The sequence below is a fragment of the Manacus vitellinus genome, unplaced genomic scaffold (genome assembly GCF_001715985.3).
Source record: "Manacus vitellinus isolate BGI_N305 unplaced genomic scaffold, ASM171598v3 scaffold_75_pilon, whole genome shotgun sequence".
NCBI lineage: Eukaryota > Metazoa > Chordata > Aves > Passeriformes > Pipridae > Manacus > Manacus vitellinus.
In genome coordinates, this window is record NW_021940789.1 from 1,091,882 (window position 1) to 1,109,589 (window position 17,708).

The 17,708-nt window shown below is 51.8% G+C and overlaps 1 protein-coding gene across 1 annotated transcript in view; it reads left to right on the top strand.

Moving 5' to 3' along the window:
- Nucleotides 1–17,025, top strand: part of HIVEP3 (human immunodeficiency virus type I enhancer binding protein 3) — a 297,766-nt gene extending 280,741 nt beyond the window's left edge. Inside the window, exons 10-12 of the mRNA XM_025896340.2 lie at nucleotides 3,189–3,287; nucleotides 10,867–11,921; nucleotides 14,660–17,025. Of these exons, the coding sequence (XP_025752125.2) occupies nucleotides 3,189–3,287; nucleotides 10,867–11,921; nucleotides 14,660–15,457 (1,952 nt within the window). The 3' untranslated portion in view covers nucleotides 15,458–17,025. The remainder of the gene's footprint in view (nucleotides 1–3,188; nucleotides 3,288–10,866; nucleotides 11,922–14,659) is intronic.
- Nucleotides 17,026–17,708: the final 683 nt, after the last annotated feature.

A 17,708-nucleotide genomic window follows, 5' to 3' on the forward strand; every position in this document is an offset into this window, starting at 1 on the left:
TCTGGGGCAGGAAGGGCAGCAGCCAAGGGGTGCCTTGCACAAGGACAGCTGCCTCCAGGGAAGGCAGAGGAAAAGGGAAGTGACACTGGTGGCTTCTGGCAGCGTTTGGGAACCCAAAGTGCTGCTCAGGAGGGAGCTGGGGCTCAGCAGAGGGCAGGGAGTGGAGGGCTGGGGGTGAGATCTCATCCTGCCCTGCTCCTGCAGCAGCAAGGGAGAGTGAGAGGGATGGGAAGGCACTGGGGCTGAGGGAGCAGGAGGGACCTTTGTGTCCCAGCAGCCTTTGAGAAGCTGAGGGGGCCACGGTGGCCACTAAGGCCCACTGAGAATTTTATTTCCCCTACCCTTTATTTTTCTCTCTATTCCAACTACTTTCCCCTCTTGGATAAATGTTCCCCTTTGTTCAGCATTTCCCTTGGCTGTAAGTGGGGTTAATTACTGTCTAATTAACCTGCCTGTCATTTGGGAAGTGGAATTAGAGAGGTGCCCACGAGTTTTCCCATCCCCTTGGCCCCTGCAGTGCAGGGGGGCTGCAGTCCTGCCCCAGACACTGCCTTCAGCAGCCCCCTCCCCTCAGGAATTAATGTTATCCCCTCAGGAATCAATGTAATCCCCTCCTGGTGCAGCCAAAGCCAGGGGGATGGAGAACAGGGAATTCCTGAGCTTGTCTGGGGGCTGTGGCAGCACCAAAATTCCTGGCGAGTGCCCCCTCCCCACTCATCCCACTGTGGCATCACAGCTGAGCTCAGGGGTGCCACAGAGCAGAACCAACGACCCCCTGGTCCCAGCAGGGTTTCCTTGGGCTGATTTTCTGCCTCTTGTCCCTGCAGGGGCTCCAGGCAGGGCTTTGCTGGGGCTGGGCAGAGCTGGGTCCCTCTGCCAGCCAGGCTGGCAGGGCTCTGATGGACGGGCAGCAGCAGCAGGGCTTGATTTCAACACTTTGACTCAGTTTGTATTTTTGCAAGTCAGATCCAACATTAAATTCCAGTTCCATGAGGCCACGATTTGGACTTGTTGGAGACTTTTCATTGGGACAGTTTTTCATGTTCAGACAACGGTGATTCACTGGAACCACAAGAACATCTCTTGTCTCACTGGGTGTCTTTGGGTCCACAACAAAACCCCTGGTCCAAGGTGGAGAAAGAGGGGTTTGGGTTTGATCTGGAGCAAGGACCTGAGCCAAGCTGGCCTCCTCCTCCCACCTGAGTGTCCTCACTGTGGGGCTGAGGGTATTTCAGCTGAAAAAATAATAAATCTCTCTTACTGGAGCTGTTTGCTGCATTTAAATTATTAAATATCCCTTGAATCCACATCCAGGTTGGGTGCCAGATACACAAGGATATATAGTCAGCCTTTGTCTCTCCTGGTCTTTCCTGTTGGAGCTGTTTCATTTTGGATAAAATGGGCCAAATAAATAATTCATGGGCTGAAGAGAAAGTGAGTTAGGTGGTTATGGGACTCTTCTGAGATGTGAGGGCGTCACAGGTAATTCTCTGCTCCAGTGAACAGCTGATTATTTATTTCTGCTGTCCAGAGCAGCAGAGCAGAGGTTGTAGAGGCCTTCTGTGCTCCACCAGCTCAGGGACCTGGGGGCTCTGCGGGTTGCAGGACACCAGCTGAGGGAGCTCAGCCTGCAGGGAACCTTGCAATAAAGTCAGAGAATTCACTTTTTCCTCTTTTTTTTTTTTTTTTTAATTTTGGAGAGAAAAACAAGCCTGGTGTTCCTTCCTCCCCTCCAAGTCAGCTCCCAGGTGGGCTGATGGCAAATCCTGGGAATGGGGAGTGCTCAGCCAGCTCCTGGGCTGGGCTGGGGAATTAAACAGCCCTTGGTGGAACTTCAACAGAGTCCAGGTTTCTTCTCATCCTCCTCAGCCCATAAATCCCATTCCTGGAAGTGTCCAAGGCCAGGTTGGACGGGGCTTGGAGCAACCTGGGCTAGTGGAAGGTGTCCCTGCCCATGGCAGGGGGTGGGACTGGATGGGCTTTAAGGTCTCTTCCACCCCAAACCATTTATGATGGATTATACATATACATTTATAAATATATTTATATAAAAATATATAATTATAAATATATATTTAGATGTATATAAAATATATATATTTGTAAATATATTTATATATATATATATATTTATAATAGGTGGAGACAACAGGTAAAATGGGACCTTTTTCTTTATTTCTTTATTTCTCCTACCCTTTGTTTTTCTCTCTGTTCCACCTACTTTTCCCCCTTGGACAAATGTTCCCCTTTGTTCAGCATTTCCCTTGGCTGTAAGTGGGGTTAATAACTGTCTAATTGACCTGGAAGGTGGGAGGTGGAATTAGAGAGGTGCTCCCTGAGGATACTCTCCAGTTTTCCCATTCCCCCTGGCCCAGAGCAGGGACCAGTGTCCCCCACAGCCCCTCCTCCCCTTCCCAGGGGCTGTTCTTCCCACCCTGACCCCAAGAAAACCTCATTTTCTCAGTGCTGGCAGACCCCGTGTCCCAGAGGGTATCCAGGACTCCTCAGCACTTTTCCCTGGCACTTTGGTTCGTGCCAGAGCCCCTGAGCCATCCTGCTGGGGGAAAAGAGGGTTTAGGTGGTTTTCTCCTTGTTGCTGTCAACTCAACCCCTCCTTTTATTGTAGAATCATGACATTGTTAAGGTTGGAAAAGCCCTCTAAGATCACTGAGTCCAACCTACCCCAGCACTGCCAAGGCTAAACCCTGTCCCCAAGTGCCACATCTGCAGGTGTTTTGAACCAGGGTAGAACCAACCCTGTGGTGCTGAGGAGCTTCTCCCCTCCAGGTGTGCTGGGATGAGCTGGGAGGTGATGCTACATTGAGGTGTTTCTCTGCCCTACTTTCCTACCATTTTTCCTTTGCTGCACCATCACAGCTGAGAGCAACCCAGGACTTCTCTTCCCCCCCCAAGCCCAAAACTGTGTCCCGACAGCTTTTTCAGGTTGCACAACACCTGAAAGGTCACACGACCCTTCCAGCACCTCCTCTTGCACCCCAGTGCAGCAGCAAAGGGGTAAAGGGAGGACTTGGCCTTGTGTCACAGGGTATTTGTCAAGGCCAGTGGCCTGGGGACAGTCAGGGGTCTTTGTCTGGCTCAGAGTCACAGTTTTGACTTGTAACTGAGGGAAAAAAAAACCTAAAAAAAGAGCCATATTTGACCAAAATCTGTTTTCTGCTTCTTTTCAGGGAATCTGACTAAACACATGAAGTCAAAGGCCCACAGCAAAAAATGTCAGGAGATGGGCGTGTTGGTATCTTCACTGGTGGATCTGGAAGCCGAAGAAGGTAAAATCCTTCACATTATAAACATTATAAATGTTATAAACCTGCTGTGGATGCTGAGAGAGGGCAGGAGCTCCATGGATCACCCTTCCAAAGATGTGCAGAGGTTTTATTCAGCCCAGGCTCCTTCCAGCAGCCAGGGGAATTTCTCTGTGTGTGGGTTTTGGGGCCATCCCGGGGGGCTGCACCAGTGGGACAGGCTGGGGGTTGTGTGTTAGAGGTGAACATAGTGGTGGTGCTGGTTAATGGTTGGACATGGTGATCTTGGAGGTCTTTTCCAGCTTTAATGATTCTGTGACTCTGCCTGAAGTATTTTGGCTGCAGACAGAGCACAGGGGTGGGTGGGCAGCACCCTGAACATGGCCCAGCACTGTGGGTGGGCTCTGTGCATCAGAATAAATAGTGAACTTGTGGCATGAGAAGGTGTTTTGGGTTGTCTGTAGCAGGGAACTGAGGGGCCTGACTGCTCTGGAAGAGCCCAGGTCTCTCCTGGATGTGGAGGGAGTCTCGAAGCAGCAAAATGGGACCCCCCCAAGAATGCATTTCCTGAGGCTGTGAACCCCCACTTTGGTGCTGCAAGCACAGTTTGATGGGTGGAGGAGAAAAATCAGCCCTGGCACCCCAGATTAGGGTCTGGCAGCCCATTTTACTGGAGCCAAGGTGGTGAGAGTGAGTGTGGGGGTGACCCTTCAGCCCATGGCCCCTGCAGGCAGTGGGGATGTTCCTGCAGGGGGGATGGACACCAGCACTGCAGGAATATCAGGGATCAGGTGATGCTCTTCTCCTGAAAGGGCCTTCAGAGAAGGACTTTTCCACCAGGATCATCTTCTAGGGACCTGTCCAACTTACTGTATGTGGCTGATGCCAGGCTGCTCCAAATTCCCAGTGCAAACCTGGGCTGCATCTGGAGGCACTGGGGATTCCAGGGACATCACAGGGGGAACCTGCTTCCCTCATCCCTTACTCTCATGTGTCCGTGGGCAGGATGAAGGTGAATCATGCAGGTCAGAAACTATCTGGAAGATTTCTCAGTGGGGAAAGAGCCAGGAAAACCAAAATAACGTGGGGCTCTGACATTTAGTGGCATCATTCTGAGTGCTTTACGAGAGGATACATTTCCCCTGACTCACCTGCTTCCTTCTTTCATCTCCTTCTGCACAAACACACACACAGAGTCTGTCCAGGGCTCTGTAGATTCAGGAGTGAGTCTGTTCTTGGAGAAGGACTCTCTTATCTGCTCATTTCCCCCCTGGTTTAAGGTGTGTGCAGCTGCATTTCCCTGCAGTCCTCCCAAGGAGTAAATCTCCTTCTGAGACAACCACTCCTGTCTCCATCAGAGAAGCTGAGGAAGATCTCCCAGCTGGGAGCTGAAGAAACACAGGGCAGTCTCAGGTGTACCTGGCAGTTTGTGCCAGGAAAGGCTCTTTAACCCAAACGACTGGAGGCTGGGAAGGGTCAGGCTGTGGGTCCCCAGGGAGCAGCTGGATGTTCTGATTGTTGCTATTCTGTGTCCTTCAGCAAGACCCTGACTGTTCAGGGGTCAGAGGAATGATGGGGATGAAGCTTTAGGGGCAGAAGAGCTCAAGTCCCCATGAAATTTGGGTCTTTTGCATTCAGCAGGCCATTCACATTTATAGGAAACATTGCAGAGCTTGAGAGGGGGAAAGGCTCTGGGAGCACAGGTGATACTTTTCTGCTGAAAGGGCCTTCAGAGAAGGACTTTTCCACCAGGATCATCTTCTGGGGACTTATCCAACTTGCTGTATGTGGCTGATCCCAGGCTGCTCCAAATTCCCAGTGCAAACCTGGGCTGCATCTGGAGGCACTGGTGCCTGGGCAGAGCCCACACCACTGTCTGTGTCCCAGGGAATTTATTCCTGGGTAAAACCCTCGGTGCCACAGAGCAGGGGGGTGTTCCTGTTTGTGTTGCATGACCACGACACCACTGCCCCTTCCTGGCTGCCACCCAGCAGTCCCAGGGTGAAAGCAGCCCTTTTGGGTGACTTCAGCAGCTTTTTCCCTGTTTCACCCCCTGTCTCACCCCAGACAAGTTTGATCCCCCCGTCCCTGGTCCTCATTCTGCCCCAGCACATGAGGGTTTGCTGACAAGGGGTTAAAATGAACTATAGCAACCACAGGGTGCCAGGGTTATTTTTGTAAAGTGAACATCAGCTGAGCCAGCCCTGGAGTGGGAGCCAGGGAATGTGGACTGGGCAGGAACAACAAACACTGCTTATCACCCCACTCCCCTGCTGGGGGCAGGTCCATCCCAGACCTTATTGGGAACAGGGCTGTTCCTGGGATGTGGGCAGTGTCACACACTCCTCCTCCACAGGTGATCAAAATCACTCAGTGTTCCCCTGCAGGACAGGGTTGGCTCTGCTGCAGCTGCAGCTCCTTGTGCTGGGGTGGTGCCAGGATGTCACTGTGCCCACCAGGCATTGCCCACTGGCACCTCCAAGGTGCTTTATGGCTGAATTCTTGGATATTAAAGCTTAGAAATGCTGCCCCTGCCGTGGTGAACCCTCGGGGGATCTCCACGTTGGTTAGTGAAGTGCTGAGGATGTTTGCAGGCACTGGCACACCATCATCTCAACTGCAGGAGCAACCAACAGCCAGCCCTCTGTGGCTCAGCCCATCAACCACACTGCCAAAAGGTGCTGAGCACAGTTTGGGACTGAGTATTCCTGCCCAGGGGGCTGGATGGGGCTGCTCCAGGCTGGGGGAACAGAGAACAAGCTGAGGGGGCTGTGGGGCTTTGGCACTGCCCTGTCCTGGGTCAGATGGGACTGTCCTTGACCTGAACTGACCATGGCTCAGCAGAGATGAGCTCAGCTGGTTGGATCCTGGGGCTGAAAACACCCAGGGTGTGGTTTGATCCCATATGGGCCATTCACTGAAGGGCTGGACTCTGACCCTTGTGGGTCCCTTCCAACTCAGAACATTCTGTGATTCTCTATACAACCTGAGAAGTGCCTCTGGTTACCAGTCCCAAAGCCCAGGGATCCCCAGGGCAGTGCTCCCCTCCCCTTTCAGGTTTGGCTTCTGGCTCAGCCCCACTGTGGTCACCTGGGAGATCAGGGATCAAGGACAAAGGAAGAGCCAGCACTGCCAGCCCCCTTTGTCCCCCTGCCCAGTGCCTTTCCTGGTGCCCAGGGATGGACCAAGGGCTCTCCCAGGCCATGCAGAATAAATATCCAGCCAAGGCTGAGGATGTCTGACCTGGCTGACTCCACCTCAAGGGGTGGCTTTCTTCCTTTTAAATCTTCCTGAGCTCTTGGCTCTTCTCCAGCTCTTCAGAACAACCTTTCCACCAGGCAGAGCTGTGCTGGGCTTTGCTGTGCCCTTTCCAAAGCAGGGCATGGCCAAAAGCAAACCCCGTGGGGGTTTCTGCAGGAGCCATCCCAAGGGAGAAGTGTTGGTGTGGTGGGAGCAGTGGGAGAGGGAGGCTGTTCCCATGTGGGATTGCTGGAAAAATCTTTCAGCCCAGGAGCTCACTTTAAGTAATTAATTTGCTGATTATCTCCAGAAATCTCTCCCTGCTCTTACACCACACGTGGGTGATGCTTCTGCAGGTCACTAAAGTCATGGAGATGCTCCAGGGCTGGAGCCCCTCTGCTCTGGAGCCAGGCTGGGAGAGCTGGGGGGGTTCCCCTGGAGAAGAGAAGGCTCCAGGGAGAGCTGAGAGCCCCTGGCAGGGCCTAAAGGGGCTCCAGGAGAGCTGGAGAGGGACTGGGGACAAGGGATGGAGGGACAGGACACAGGGAATGGCTTCCCACTGCCAGAGGGCAGGGATAGATGGGAAGGAATTGTTGTGTGTGAGGGTGGTGAGGTCCTGGCACAGGTTTCCCAGAGAAGCTGTGGCTGCCCCTGGAATCCCTGGAAGTGTCCAAGGCCAGGTTGGAGGGGGCTTGGAGCAACCTGGGCTAGTGGGAGGTGTCCCTACCCATGGCAGGGGGTGGAATGAGATGAGCTTTAAGGTCCCTCCCAACCCAAACCATTCCTGAGTCTATAATCAAAGCTGGTTGGGAAGAGAGGAAAGTGCCTCTGAAATATTGGTTGCATAATTCTAGAAGAACAACTGTTATTTTAAACCTTTCCATTATAGAACTAATGAATCACATTAATTGAGTGTCACTGCTGAAAACCTGAAAATCCAACATCCTATTTGTGCTCCATGGAGTTGGAGCTCTGAGGACATCAGAGCTCCCTTCAGCAGGCCAGGGGACTGTTTTCCTTTGTGATTCCAGAGGCATTCACCCCCGGGTCACACAGGGTTAATGCCCTGGGTGAGTGTTGTGAAAATCCCGTGGGTGTGAAAGCCCTGCCAGGCTCAGGAAAAGGGAGGTCTGGGAGGGGATGAGGCTGAGCTGCTCCCAGCCTTCGGCCTCATGGATAGAGAAGGTCTAAAAAGCCCCAGGAAGGTCCTTGGGCATCCCCAGGTCAGCTGGGAGAGCACTCAGGCAGCAGGATGGGACCATCAGCTGGGGCACCTGGTGTTGGCCACCAGGAAATCCTTGACCCCCCAGTGTTTGAGGTTGGACAGTGCTGAGCCCCCCCTGGCTGCAGAGGGTTCCTGGAAGGGACTCCCCTCCCCATGTTGCTGTTGGCTGTGAGGCTGCTCCTGGAATGCCTTGTGCTGTCTGGAATTTATTGCATTATGCAAGAAATCCGTGTAATTTTAGAATTACAAAAAAAAAATAAAAATACACAGTCCCCATTTCCTCCCATGGAGGCAGATCCCTGGTGTTTGTGTAAAGGGGATGGGCTGCCAGGCAGGAATGCAGGAAGGTGCACTGGGGAAGGTGTGGGATCAGGGCATGTTTCCTTGCTCCCCTCCCAGCTGCTTTTTTACCTGGTTAAAGCCAACACTGGACTTCTACTGAAAATTGAAATTCTGCTCCACGAGCAAGGAGGCCCATTGCTCACAAATGTCAAGTAAACACTAACTAAGGCAGCCAAGAAGATGGTCAGAAAATGGGATTTTGTACTGTAATGATTGGGGCTATTTGGATGGATGAGAAAATAACATAAAAATGGCAGAAAGGTGCATGAGAAATCAGAGCTCACAGCTGTGTCACACCCCTTGTTCCCAGAGTGGGGGGTTGCAAGGAGTAACCACAGTGTCCTCTCTCTTCTTTGCAAAGAGGCTCAGAACCAGAAATTAAAGGACTATTTTAATTAAATAATAAAAAAAGGACTAGAATTTCCACGTGACACAAAGCAGAGCAGGAAGGTTGCTGTGCTTTCCTTTGGGGAGCAGCAGTTCCTAAAACTCCCTGGATTATTTTAAACTGGGGTTATATTTCACTTGATTGTTTTTATTTCTATTTAAGGGACCGAAGAAAGCAAGGGGTGTTACTATAAAAGGAGATTGGAGTATAATTCCTCACTCCTGCCTTGGTTTTGCTACCAGTTGGGTGGAATAACCTCAGAATAAATAGTGACATGAAATGGAAATGAAATGGAGTCAAACCCTCAGCCAAAGCCATCGACAGGACACATTCTCACTAGTTCCCTCTCTCTTCCTTCCTCCATCCCTCCCTCCCTCTCTGTCTGTCTTCTCCTGACCTGCCCCTTCTCTCCTCATGAGCTCAGCAGACGGATCTGGGTTGCCAGAAGCCCGGACTGAGGTCTGAGCTCTGTTCCTGCCTGCTGGAATCATGTCAGGAGGCCAAAGCAGATTCCCTTGGGGCTGTCCCAGGACTCACTGAACCTGTCCCGTGGTGGCAAATGCAAACTGGCCTCATGTTGCCCTCCCTGCAGACTCCTGCCCTTGGCCAGTGCCCATCCCTGGTGTGACTGGGGCCAAAATCTGAGCCCACCCAGGGCAAGGCTCTCTGAGGGTGAGGCACTGTCTGTCCCAACCCCTCGAGATGTCAAACCCCAACAGCACAATCAGGGGCTGGCTCATGGCTCTGACAGGGAAGCACATTCCTTTGCCAAGCCAGAAATATGCAGGGCTCACCCTGCAGCTGGGAGAGCTGCTTGTTTGGAATAATGTTTGTTCTGAGCTCAGTTCCTTGGGGAGTTTGCAAACAGTCCTGCAGTGGACCCTGGGCCCAGCACCCCCCTCACTGTGCAGGGCTTTGCAGTGCAGGCTGGGCTGTCCATGGAGAGCTGGTCCTTCCCTCCACGCTGGCAGAGTTCTGGCTTTATGGACCAGTTAACAGAGATTTGGGAATGGGATGGGAAGCAAATGAGAAGCTCCTTTCCATCTCAGTTTTCAGGCTGACTCTTGGATGGATAATCAGCCATGGGAAAATGCCTGTCACTGGTCATGCCAAATACTTCATGAGCATTTAGTAAGGCCCTGGTATTCCAAATAAACAAAATTAGATGTTTTATTCATGGCTCAGAGAGAGTTCTTGCTGTGTGGCTGTGTCCCCTCTGCAAACCACCTGCCAGGTGAGGTCCAGCCTCAGCATCAGCTCCAGTTCATGTCCCCTCTGCAAACCAGCTCCCAGGTGACCTCAGGACCAGCTCCCCTTGCTGTCCCCTCGGGCTGGTCCTGCTGACAGATGGCAGCAGAGGGGAACCAGTGTCCCCGGCCGAGCTGCTGGGGACAGGGCCAGCAGTGCTGCAGTTGGCTGCACACCGGTGCCAGGGCAGCACCCAGGATTCCAGAGCCAGCTGTGTCCCCGCAGCTCTGCCCCATCCCCGGGGTGCTCGGCGCGGGCAGGGCTCGGTGAACTGGTGATTATCGGCCCCTCCGGAGCGGGGGGACTCGCAGGCTCCTGCCAGAGCAGTTCCTGGAGCTGCAGTGACATCCAGTGGCTGCTCCCGACGGGCCCGTCGGGGCTGAGCTGCCCTTTGCCGGGATCGCTGCACATCTGGGAACAGCAGCTTTGTGTCTGTGCAGAGCAGAGCAGGGGGGAGCCGGCAGGGACCTGCCTGAGCTCAGAAGGCTCCTGCTGGCCCTCAGAGCAGGAGAGGGATGCTGTGTTTTTACCTGCAGAAGTATTTACAGTCCTTCGGAATTTGCTTTCTGTATCTCCCTCACTTTTTACAAGCCCTGGTTTACAAAGTATCCCCGTGCAAGGCCTTCCACACACAGACCCCAAACCCTCTGCCACAAAGGAGTATCTGTATCACAGCTGGAATTTACCCAGTCGAGGGAAAACCCACAGAGGGTCTGTCAACCCTATTGTTTGATTTTTAGTAAAAGCCCTGTCTTGTTAATGTTTTAACTGTCAGGAAATCCAGGCAGGAAAAGGCCCAGCACGTGGAGGAGGGGAACTTTGACATGTTTTTGAAGACACCATTGCAACAAATACTCATAAAATCCCCACTCAAGGTGACAGTGTTGCCATTTCCATCATCTCTTAAGGGCTTTTTTTCTGTTTATGTTGACAGAGCAATGGCTGGAATTGAAATTGGGGTAGAGCAGGAGGTCCCAGTGGTGGGATTCACTGGGGTCTACTGGGAATATTGGGAGTGGAGTTGGCACAGAAGGCAGGACTGATCAGGTCTAGAAAAGAGCCAGGTCCTCTCTCTTCTTGTGCCCTTAGAACTCGTGAGCAGGTTTAGCACAGCCTCTGTGTGTGTGTTTGACACTGTTTTGTGTTTTCCATGCCCCCAGGAACCAGTGAAGACCTATTCCAGGACTCTGAGGGGCGGGAGGGATCCGAGCCAGTTGAGGAACACCAGTTTTCAGACCTCGAGGAATCTGACGATGATGATGACAATGAGGATGAGGAGGATGAGGAGGAAGAGGAGAGCCAAGATGAGCCCCCTCTGAAGTTGCCTGAAGGCACACACACCACCCTCCTGCTGCACTCTTCAGGTGGCTCTCCATCTTCTCAAGAGGAAGGCACTGAAACAGCATCATCCTTAGCCCCAGACGCCGTTTCCAGCACCCAAAAAGCAGGTGAAGGCCAGCAGGCCTCGTCCTCAGGGCTGGAAACCAAGTGGTCAGCAGACAGCAGTGACATTGCTGTGTGCCACAGCTTCTTGAGTCTCCACAGACCAGCTTTGACCTCCACCGAACAATTGTCTTCTGCTGGCAGAGAGTCCGTCACCAGGCCACAGATGTCCTTGGCCATGGACCTGTCACCCTCCAAGGACACCTCCCCCAGGAGAAGGTGGTCTCCCAGCCAGGACTCTGGCAGAGGGGGCAGCAGACCAATGATGGCGAGGAAGCACTTGTTAACCAAAAACGAAACGTCCCCCAAGAGGTTCTCCCCCACTGCAGAACTGTCCTCTCTGAGGTGCCTGTCCCCGGGGAGGGGGCTGTCTCCTTGCCAGAGGGTCTCTCCCAGGAGAGAGGCATCTCCTCTCAGATGTGTGTCACCAAGGCTTGAGCTGTCACCCAGCAGGCATCTGTCCCCCAGGAGAGAGCTGTCCCCGCGAGCACAGCTCCCCCCAGAAGGAGAGGTCTCCCCTGGGAGACACTCCTCACCCAGCACAGACGTGTCATCCGTCAGATACTTATCCCTGAAGAAAGTCCTGTCTCCAGGCTCCCTGGAGTCGCCCAGGTACCCATTCCCAGGGAAAGAGGACTTGCCTGGCACAAGCAAATCAGCAGCAGATGACAAAGTTCCAAGCTCATATCAAGCCCAGCACGGGATATTATCTTCAATGCCTCTACCTCACAGGTTCTTTGGCAAAAACATACAGCTCTACGAGTCCAAGCTGGTAAGTTCAGTCCCCTCCTGCCTCCTAAACCCCACAGTAGGTTCTCTGCTGTGGCCTTTAAGGAAGGTTGTCATGCCAAGGGCACGATGGCTCTGTGACCAATGTCACAGAAAAGGGACAGTGGGCAGCAGTGGGCTTTGCACCCATTTGGGTCCTGCCCTGAGAAGGGTCCTGCCCTTCTCAGTTGAAGAGAAATAAAGTTGTCCCTTCTCCAAGGGGTTATTTCCACCCCTGCCCCAACCTGTGTCCTGCTGAGACAAGCAGCAAGGACAAACACTTGATGACCAATTGTCACTAAGAGCCTTTTTGTTCCTGGGAATTCCAAACCCCTCTCTGAGATCTCCCCAGCCAGGGTGAAGCTGTGACAGTTCTTCACTGGGCAGTGACCTGAACCAGGTCTGAAACAGCCCTTGGTGCCTCCTGGGCTGTGTTAGACCTCTGGTAGAGGAACTGCTGAGAAATGTTTGTTTGGACATCTCTGATTCCGTCTCGCTTCTCTCTTCAGCACAGAGAAGTGTTTCCCAGTGGGCCCAGAAAACTACTGAATGTTTCTGCTGGACCTACCAAACCCCCTGGGTAAAGGGCAGTGGCACGTTCCTCCCACTGCTCCAGTGGGTTAATGTCTGGTGTGGTGGAACGTTTCCCATTCCTCTGGAGTGCCTGGCTCTGCTGTAATTTGTGCTGGTGAACATGAGCTGCTCTGCTGTGACACTGGTGTGAGGAGAGACTCCACCCTTAGGGGTGCACTGGGAAGAGGGAGGCCTTTACACAGCCCCTGGAGAACCTGCCATGGCAGATGCTGGCCCAGGTCCTCTCCAGAGCAGCCACACTGCCTTCCATGTCCATGCTGATGTTCTCGTGGTGCTGCCTTCCTTCTGCTTCCCACTACCAGTCTTTGTCTCACCTTCTCAGAGACTGTCCTTTCCTTTAGGTCCAAACCTTTGCTTCCTTTAATGCTATTTCCCTTTCCTGTCAATTAACTCCTTGGGGGAATCTCAGGGCTCTGGAAACCCCCATCCTTGTGCTCTGAAGCATCTCTGTCAGGACAACTGCCCATCACCACTACTTGGAGCAACTCCCCTGAGCTTCCACATCCACAGCAGGAGATAATAAGCCCCTGATTTTCTGCCCATTCTCACCTTTCAGCTTCTTCTCAAACACCTTTTTACTCCATGTTCCTGCTCCTTTCATGCTCCCAGAGCCACTGCTGTTGCTTTGCTCATGTGTCTCCAAAGCAACAAAAATGACCTGAATGGAAAAATTCCCATTTCTCAACAACAGCAGAGTTTTCACTGCAAAATCACATTCCTGGTGAGGCTACAAGAGACAGAGAGACCAGAGGGGGGTTTCTCAGATCCTAAACAGAGCTCGAAGATGATCTTAGCTTAGTTTCAGTGTAAGGCTTTCTGTCCAGTCCCACCGTGACCATCTCTCTTCCCTCTGGCCCTTGCAGAAGGCAGTTCCTCCTTCTGGTGGCTGTTGCACCATTAAGATCATTTGTTTGGGGGTTCCCAGCATCCCTACAGTGATTTGGCCAAGACTTCATGTGGATAAGTGACATTTAGCAAGTGTTTGGGCTGACCAAGTACCCACCACCTTCGGTGGCTCTTGCTTTGTCTCCTTTCTAGCCTCTTTTGCTGCTTTCCTCTGTCACCTCTTCATAGAGATCCAGCTCACAGGGTCAGGAGATTGTTCTCCATAATCCTACAAAGAAATGAAGTGGATCCTCACATTTTGTCACTACCCCCATCTCAGTGGAAAGTTGATTTCAGTTTCTGTTGCTTCCCCTTCTTGGGAGTCCTATGGAGGGGTTTAGTTATGACCACATCACTAATTAATCCCTTTCTGTTTAGCCCCATATCTCTCCATGATGTACATTAGGAAACTATGGGAAGCACCGAGAGAGAAAGAGGAAAAGGTAAAATTGTAGGGCCTTAACCCTTGGTTTCTAGAGCAAATCTCACCCATGAGGGTGGTGGTGGGACCACACTGGGTGTGCTTTGGTCAAACCAGAGTTAGTGATGCCTCTCACTCGGTCTGAAGCATCCTTGCAATGAGCAGCTGGGAGGGTGCAATCCTGCTGTAAGAAAGTACAGTAAAAAATAAATAACATTATTCTGGCCTCTCAGGAACCCAGGGCTGAAAAAGGGCTGAAAGGGCCCCAAAGCAGCTCTGATGGCAGCAACCACTGCCCTCCTCTGCTGGGCTTTCAGAGGCAGCTCTGAGAGTAGGACAAGGGGTGATGGTTTTAAACTGAAAGAGGGGACATTCAGACTAGATACAAGGAGGACATTTTTTACCAGGAGAGTGAGGAGGCCCTGGCACAGGTTGCCCAGAGAGGCAGTATGTGACCCATCCCTGGAACATTCAAGACCAGGCTGGACAGGGCTTGGAGCAACCTGGTCTAGTGGAAGATGTCCCTGCATGGCAGGAGGGTTGGACTAGATGACCCTTAATGGTCCCCTCCAACCCAAACCATTCCTGATTTTATAACGATCCAAGCCTAAGCCAAAGCCCTGGATCTGTGCCCCAGCAGACCACGGCACATTTGTAGCCAGAAGGCAAACGCTGTGGGTTGTGTTGCTCCTTTCCTTAAAGGTTTGGATCTCCACATCGTCCGTGGTCGATTGATTAGAATGAAACGCTGAACCCGATCCTCGTAGCGAGCGTTAGTGGTGCTGAAGGTGTAACTCGTTCCCTGCACTGATCCAGCTCTTTCTCTTCCCTCTCTGGCACAGAAGATCGAGCCCCGAAGCCCACCACGCTCCCCTGGCCCCACCCAGCCCGTCTGCTCCCGGCCCCTGCAGGCACCGCACGACCTCCACGCGCCGGGCCGAGGGGAGGAGAACGTCTTCAGCCACCTCCCGCTGCACTCGCAGCAGCTCACCAGGACCCCCTACCCCATGATCCCCATCGGGGGCATCCAGATGGTCCAGGCCAGGCCCAGCTCCCACCCCAGCCTGGTGCCCAGCTCCGTGGTGTCCCTCCAAGCCGGGTACTTCGCCTCTGGAAGCGGAGCCGTGGCGGAGTTCGGCCGGGCTCCCAAGGGGGATGAGGAGCCGCAGATCCCAGCGCCGCCCGCGTCCCCGGCTGCCAAGGTTTCCAAGTACACGCTGTCCCCGGAGCTGAGTGGGGGCTATTTGGAGGAGAAAATGAGGACTAGTGAGCTTCAGCAGCAGCAGCCAGAGCAGGAGGAACACAGGGTACCAGCGCTGGCTGAGCCCAGCCCGGAGGAGCGGGCGGGCCCGGCCAGCCCCAGCACACCCCACGAGCACTGTCCAAAGCCTCCGACGAGCGGGGAGGAAGAACCCCCCAAAAAAACGGGCAAGAAGCAATCTGGCAGCTCGAGCACTTCTGTTGAGTCACCCTGCACTTTCATCTCAGATGCCCCCCCGTGTGACAGCAGCCCCGGCTGCCCCCCCGAGCCCCCGGCCGGGCACCAAGGGGGCACCCCCGGGAAGAGCAGCCCCCACCCAGAGCACGCAGCTTTAGGTCAAACTCAAACACAGGTGGATGAAAACGCGGGAAGTACTTAAACCTCCATCTGTTCCACCTTTAGGCTTCCTCTGTAAAATCAACAGACATTTTCAACACTATTTCCTTTAGTATAATCACCGATAAGAAGCACTCTAGTGAATGACCAAACCCATGGAAAAGTCCTGGTTTTCTTTGTCCCAGTCTGGTATTATCTCCACATGTATGCAGTTACTTGTGCCTTTTTCTATACCTTTTGTTGCTTGAAATGTACAAAACTGTTTGAGGCTGTGAATATTTTTTTAGAGTTTTTTGGAAAGGGGGTTTGTTAGACCTTTGTCTTTTTTGCCATTTAGGTGTGCGTAATTCTGGGCCTGAGAGATGCAGAAAGGAAAGGGTTAAGCATTTTAAGAGGAAGAAGATGCACTGAAAACAAAAAAAAAACCAGAAAAAACTTTTTTTTATATTGATTAAATGATTAAAAAAAAAAAAAAGAAAAAACCCCAAACCCTTGCTCCTGTGTACAGAAGTTTATGATTCGTATTTATTACATGCTTTATTTAATTCTTGCAAAGTGCTTGGTATTTTTTTTTTTCTTGCATCCCTCTGGTTGCCTATGGTTGTGCTTTAAACAGTTGAAACTGCTTTACATTTGAAAAAAAAAACGTGTTTACCCTGAACTTGTACGTGAAAGTAGCACTTCCTCGAGCAGGGGAGGGGCGTTCGAAGGGAGAGGAACGGTCCCTCGAGAGAGAAAAGCCGAACACGAGCAGCCCTCCCTCCCGCAGGACCCAGCAAAGCACTTTTCTAAAAAAAAAGGGACAGAAAAAAAAACAAAAAAAAAGGTTCAAAGATTGAACTGCGAGAACATAGGAATGTATGGAATGTAGCCCCAGGGCCAGGATCGGTGTCTCTCGCTGGACCAGCCGGCCCCTGCTCGCTTTAATCCTTCCATCCCGCCTGGCAGAGCTGAGCCTGAGCCCCGGCCTGGCTGGGCCTCAGAGCCCTCTGGGAACACCTCCCTCGCTTCAAAAGGGGAACAAAACTCAGCCTTGCAACCGTTTTTTCCTCTGTCATTTTCTGGTCACAGACAAAGCCCCTCCATCTCATCCCATCCCATCCCATCCCAAGCCCGGCCCTGGCTGGTTTGGCTCCGAGGAGCTCTGGGGATGCAGGAGCGGTTCGGGCTCTGCTCCTTTGCACGTGTCGGGGCTGGAACTCACCAGTGACTCTGTGTCTCATTGTCCCCTCCTTTCTTTCTTTCAGCAGAACGTCCCCAGTGCAGCCCTTGTGCCGATGGGCCCGTCCTGGGGTGTTCTGGGAGCTCAGACATGGTGATGCTCAATGGTTAATGCTTGCACCCAGCTTGTTCTGCATGCACAGCAACTTCTGCCAGAGCAGACTTTTAAGGATCCCTAGCAGAGCAAAGGCCTCTACTGCCAAGAGATACCAAATCCAGAGTGACCCCACAGAGCCATTCCCCTCTGGCACATTAATTCTCTTTTTAAAACACAAATATCCAAGAGTTTGCCCCAGCAAACAGCAGGTTCTTTACTACTTCAGAGGGTTTTCTGGTCTATGGAATCTGTACAAACCTCTTTTTTTTTATTATTTTTATTTTAACATTTAAAAAAAAGGAAAAAAAAAGATATAAATATTTAACCAGTGGACCAGTTCTTTCTTCTTTCAGAGCTGTTCCAGTTTATCGGGTACGTAATACACTTTTTAAAAAAAAATAAAAATAAAAAAAAAAATAAAAGGAATCAAATAAAACCCTGAATGAGAACACATTTCCTTGCCAGACTTGATGAGCTATGAACTGTTCCCGTCTCACGGGCAAAGAATAGACATTTTTTTAATAATCTTCTGTTATTCTTTTTTTATTTTTTTTTTCTCTTCTTGTAAAGGGAATTAAGTACAAAAGGAGATATCATGGAAATAACATTAAGGTTGTGACACTGACCCAAACAACATCCAGAACCCATTTATACCCTAATTAGCACTTTTATCAAGTTTCCCTTTTTCCCATTTCCCCTTTTTTGGCCCCAAGCCTGGAAGCTGGTCCTGCTTTCAGATCTTTTTCAGATGCCGTGGCAGGAGCAGGGGCTGGAGCTCAGTTCAGCTCTCAGGCTTTAAGTGTGTGTTTAATATCAGGATGACTGGGAGAGGTGTGCTCAGCCAGGGCTGGTGTGAAACCCCTGGAAACCATCCACCAAATTTAGTTACTCTCCTGACTTCTGCCACTTTTTGCCTCTTTGTCACACTCTTAACATTATTCCAAGGTAGCTTTTTGTATTTAATTATATATATATA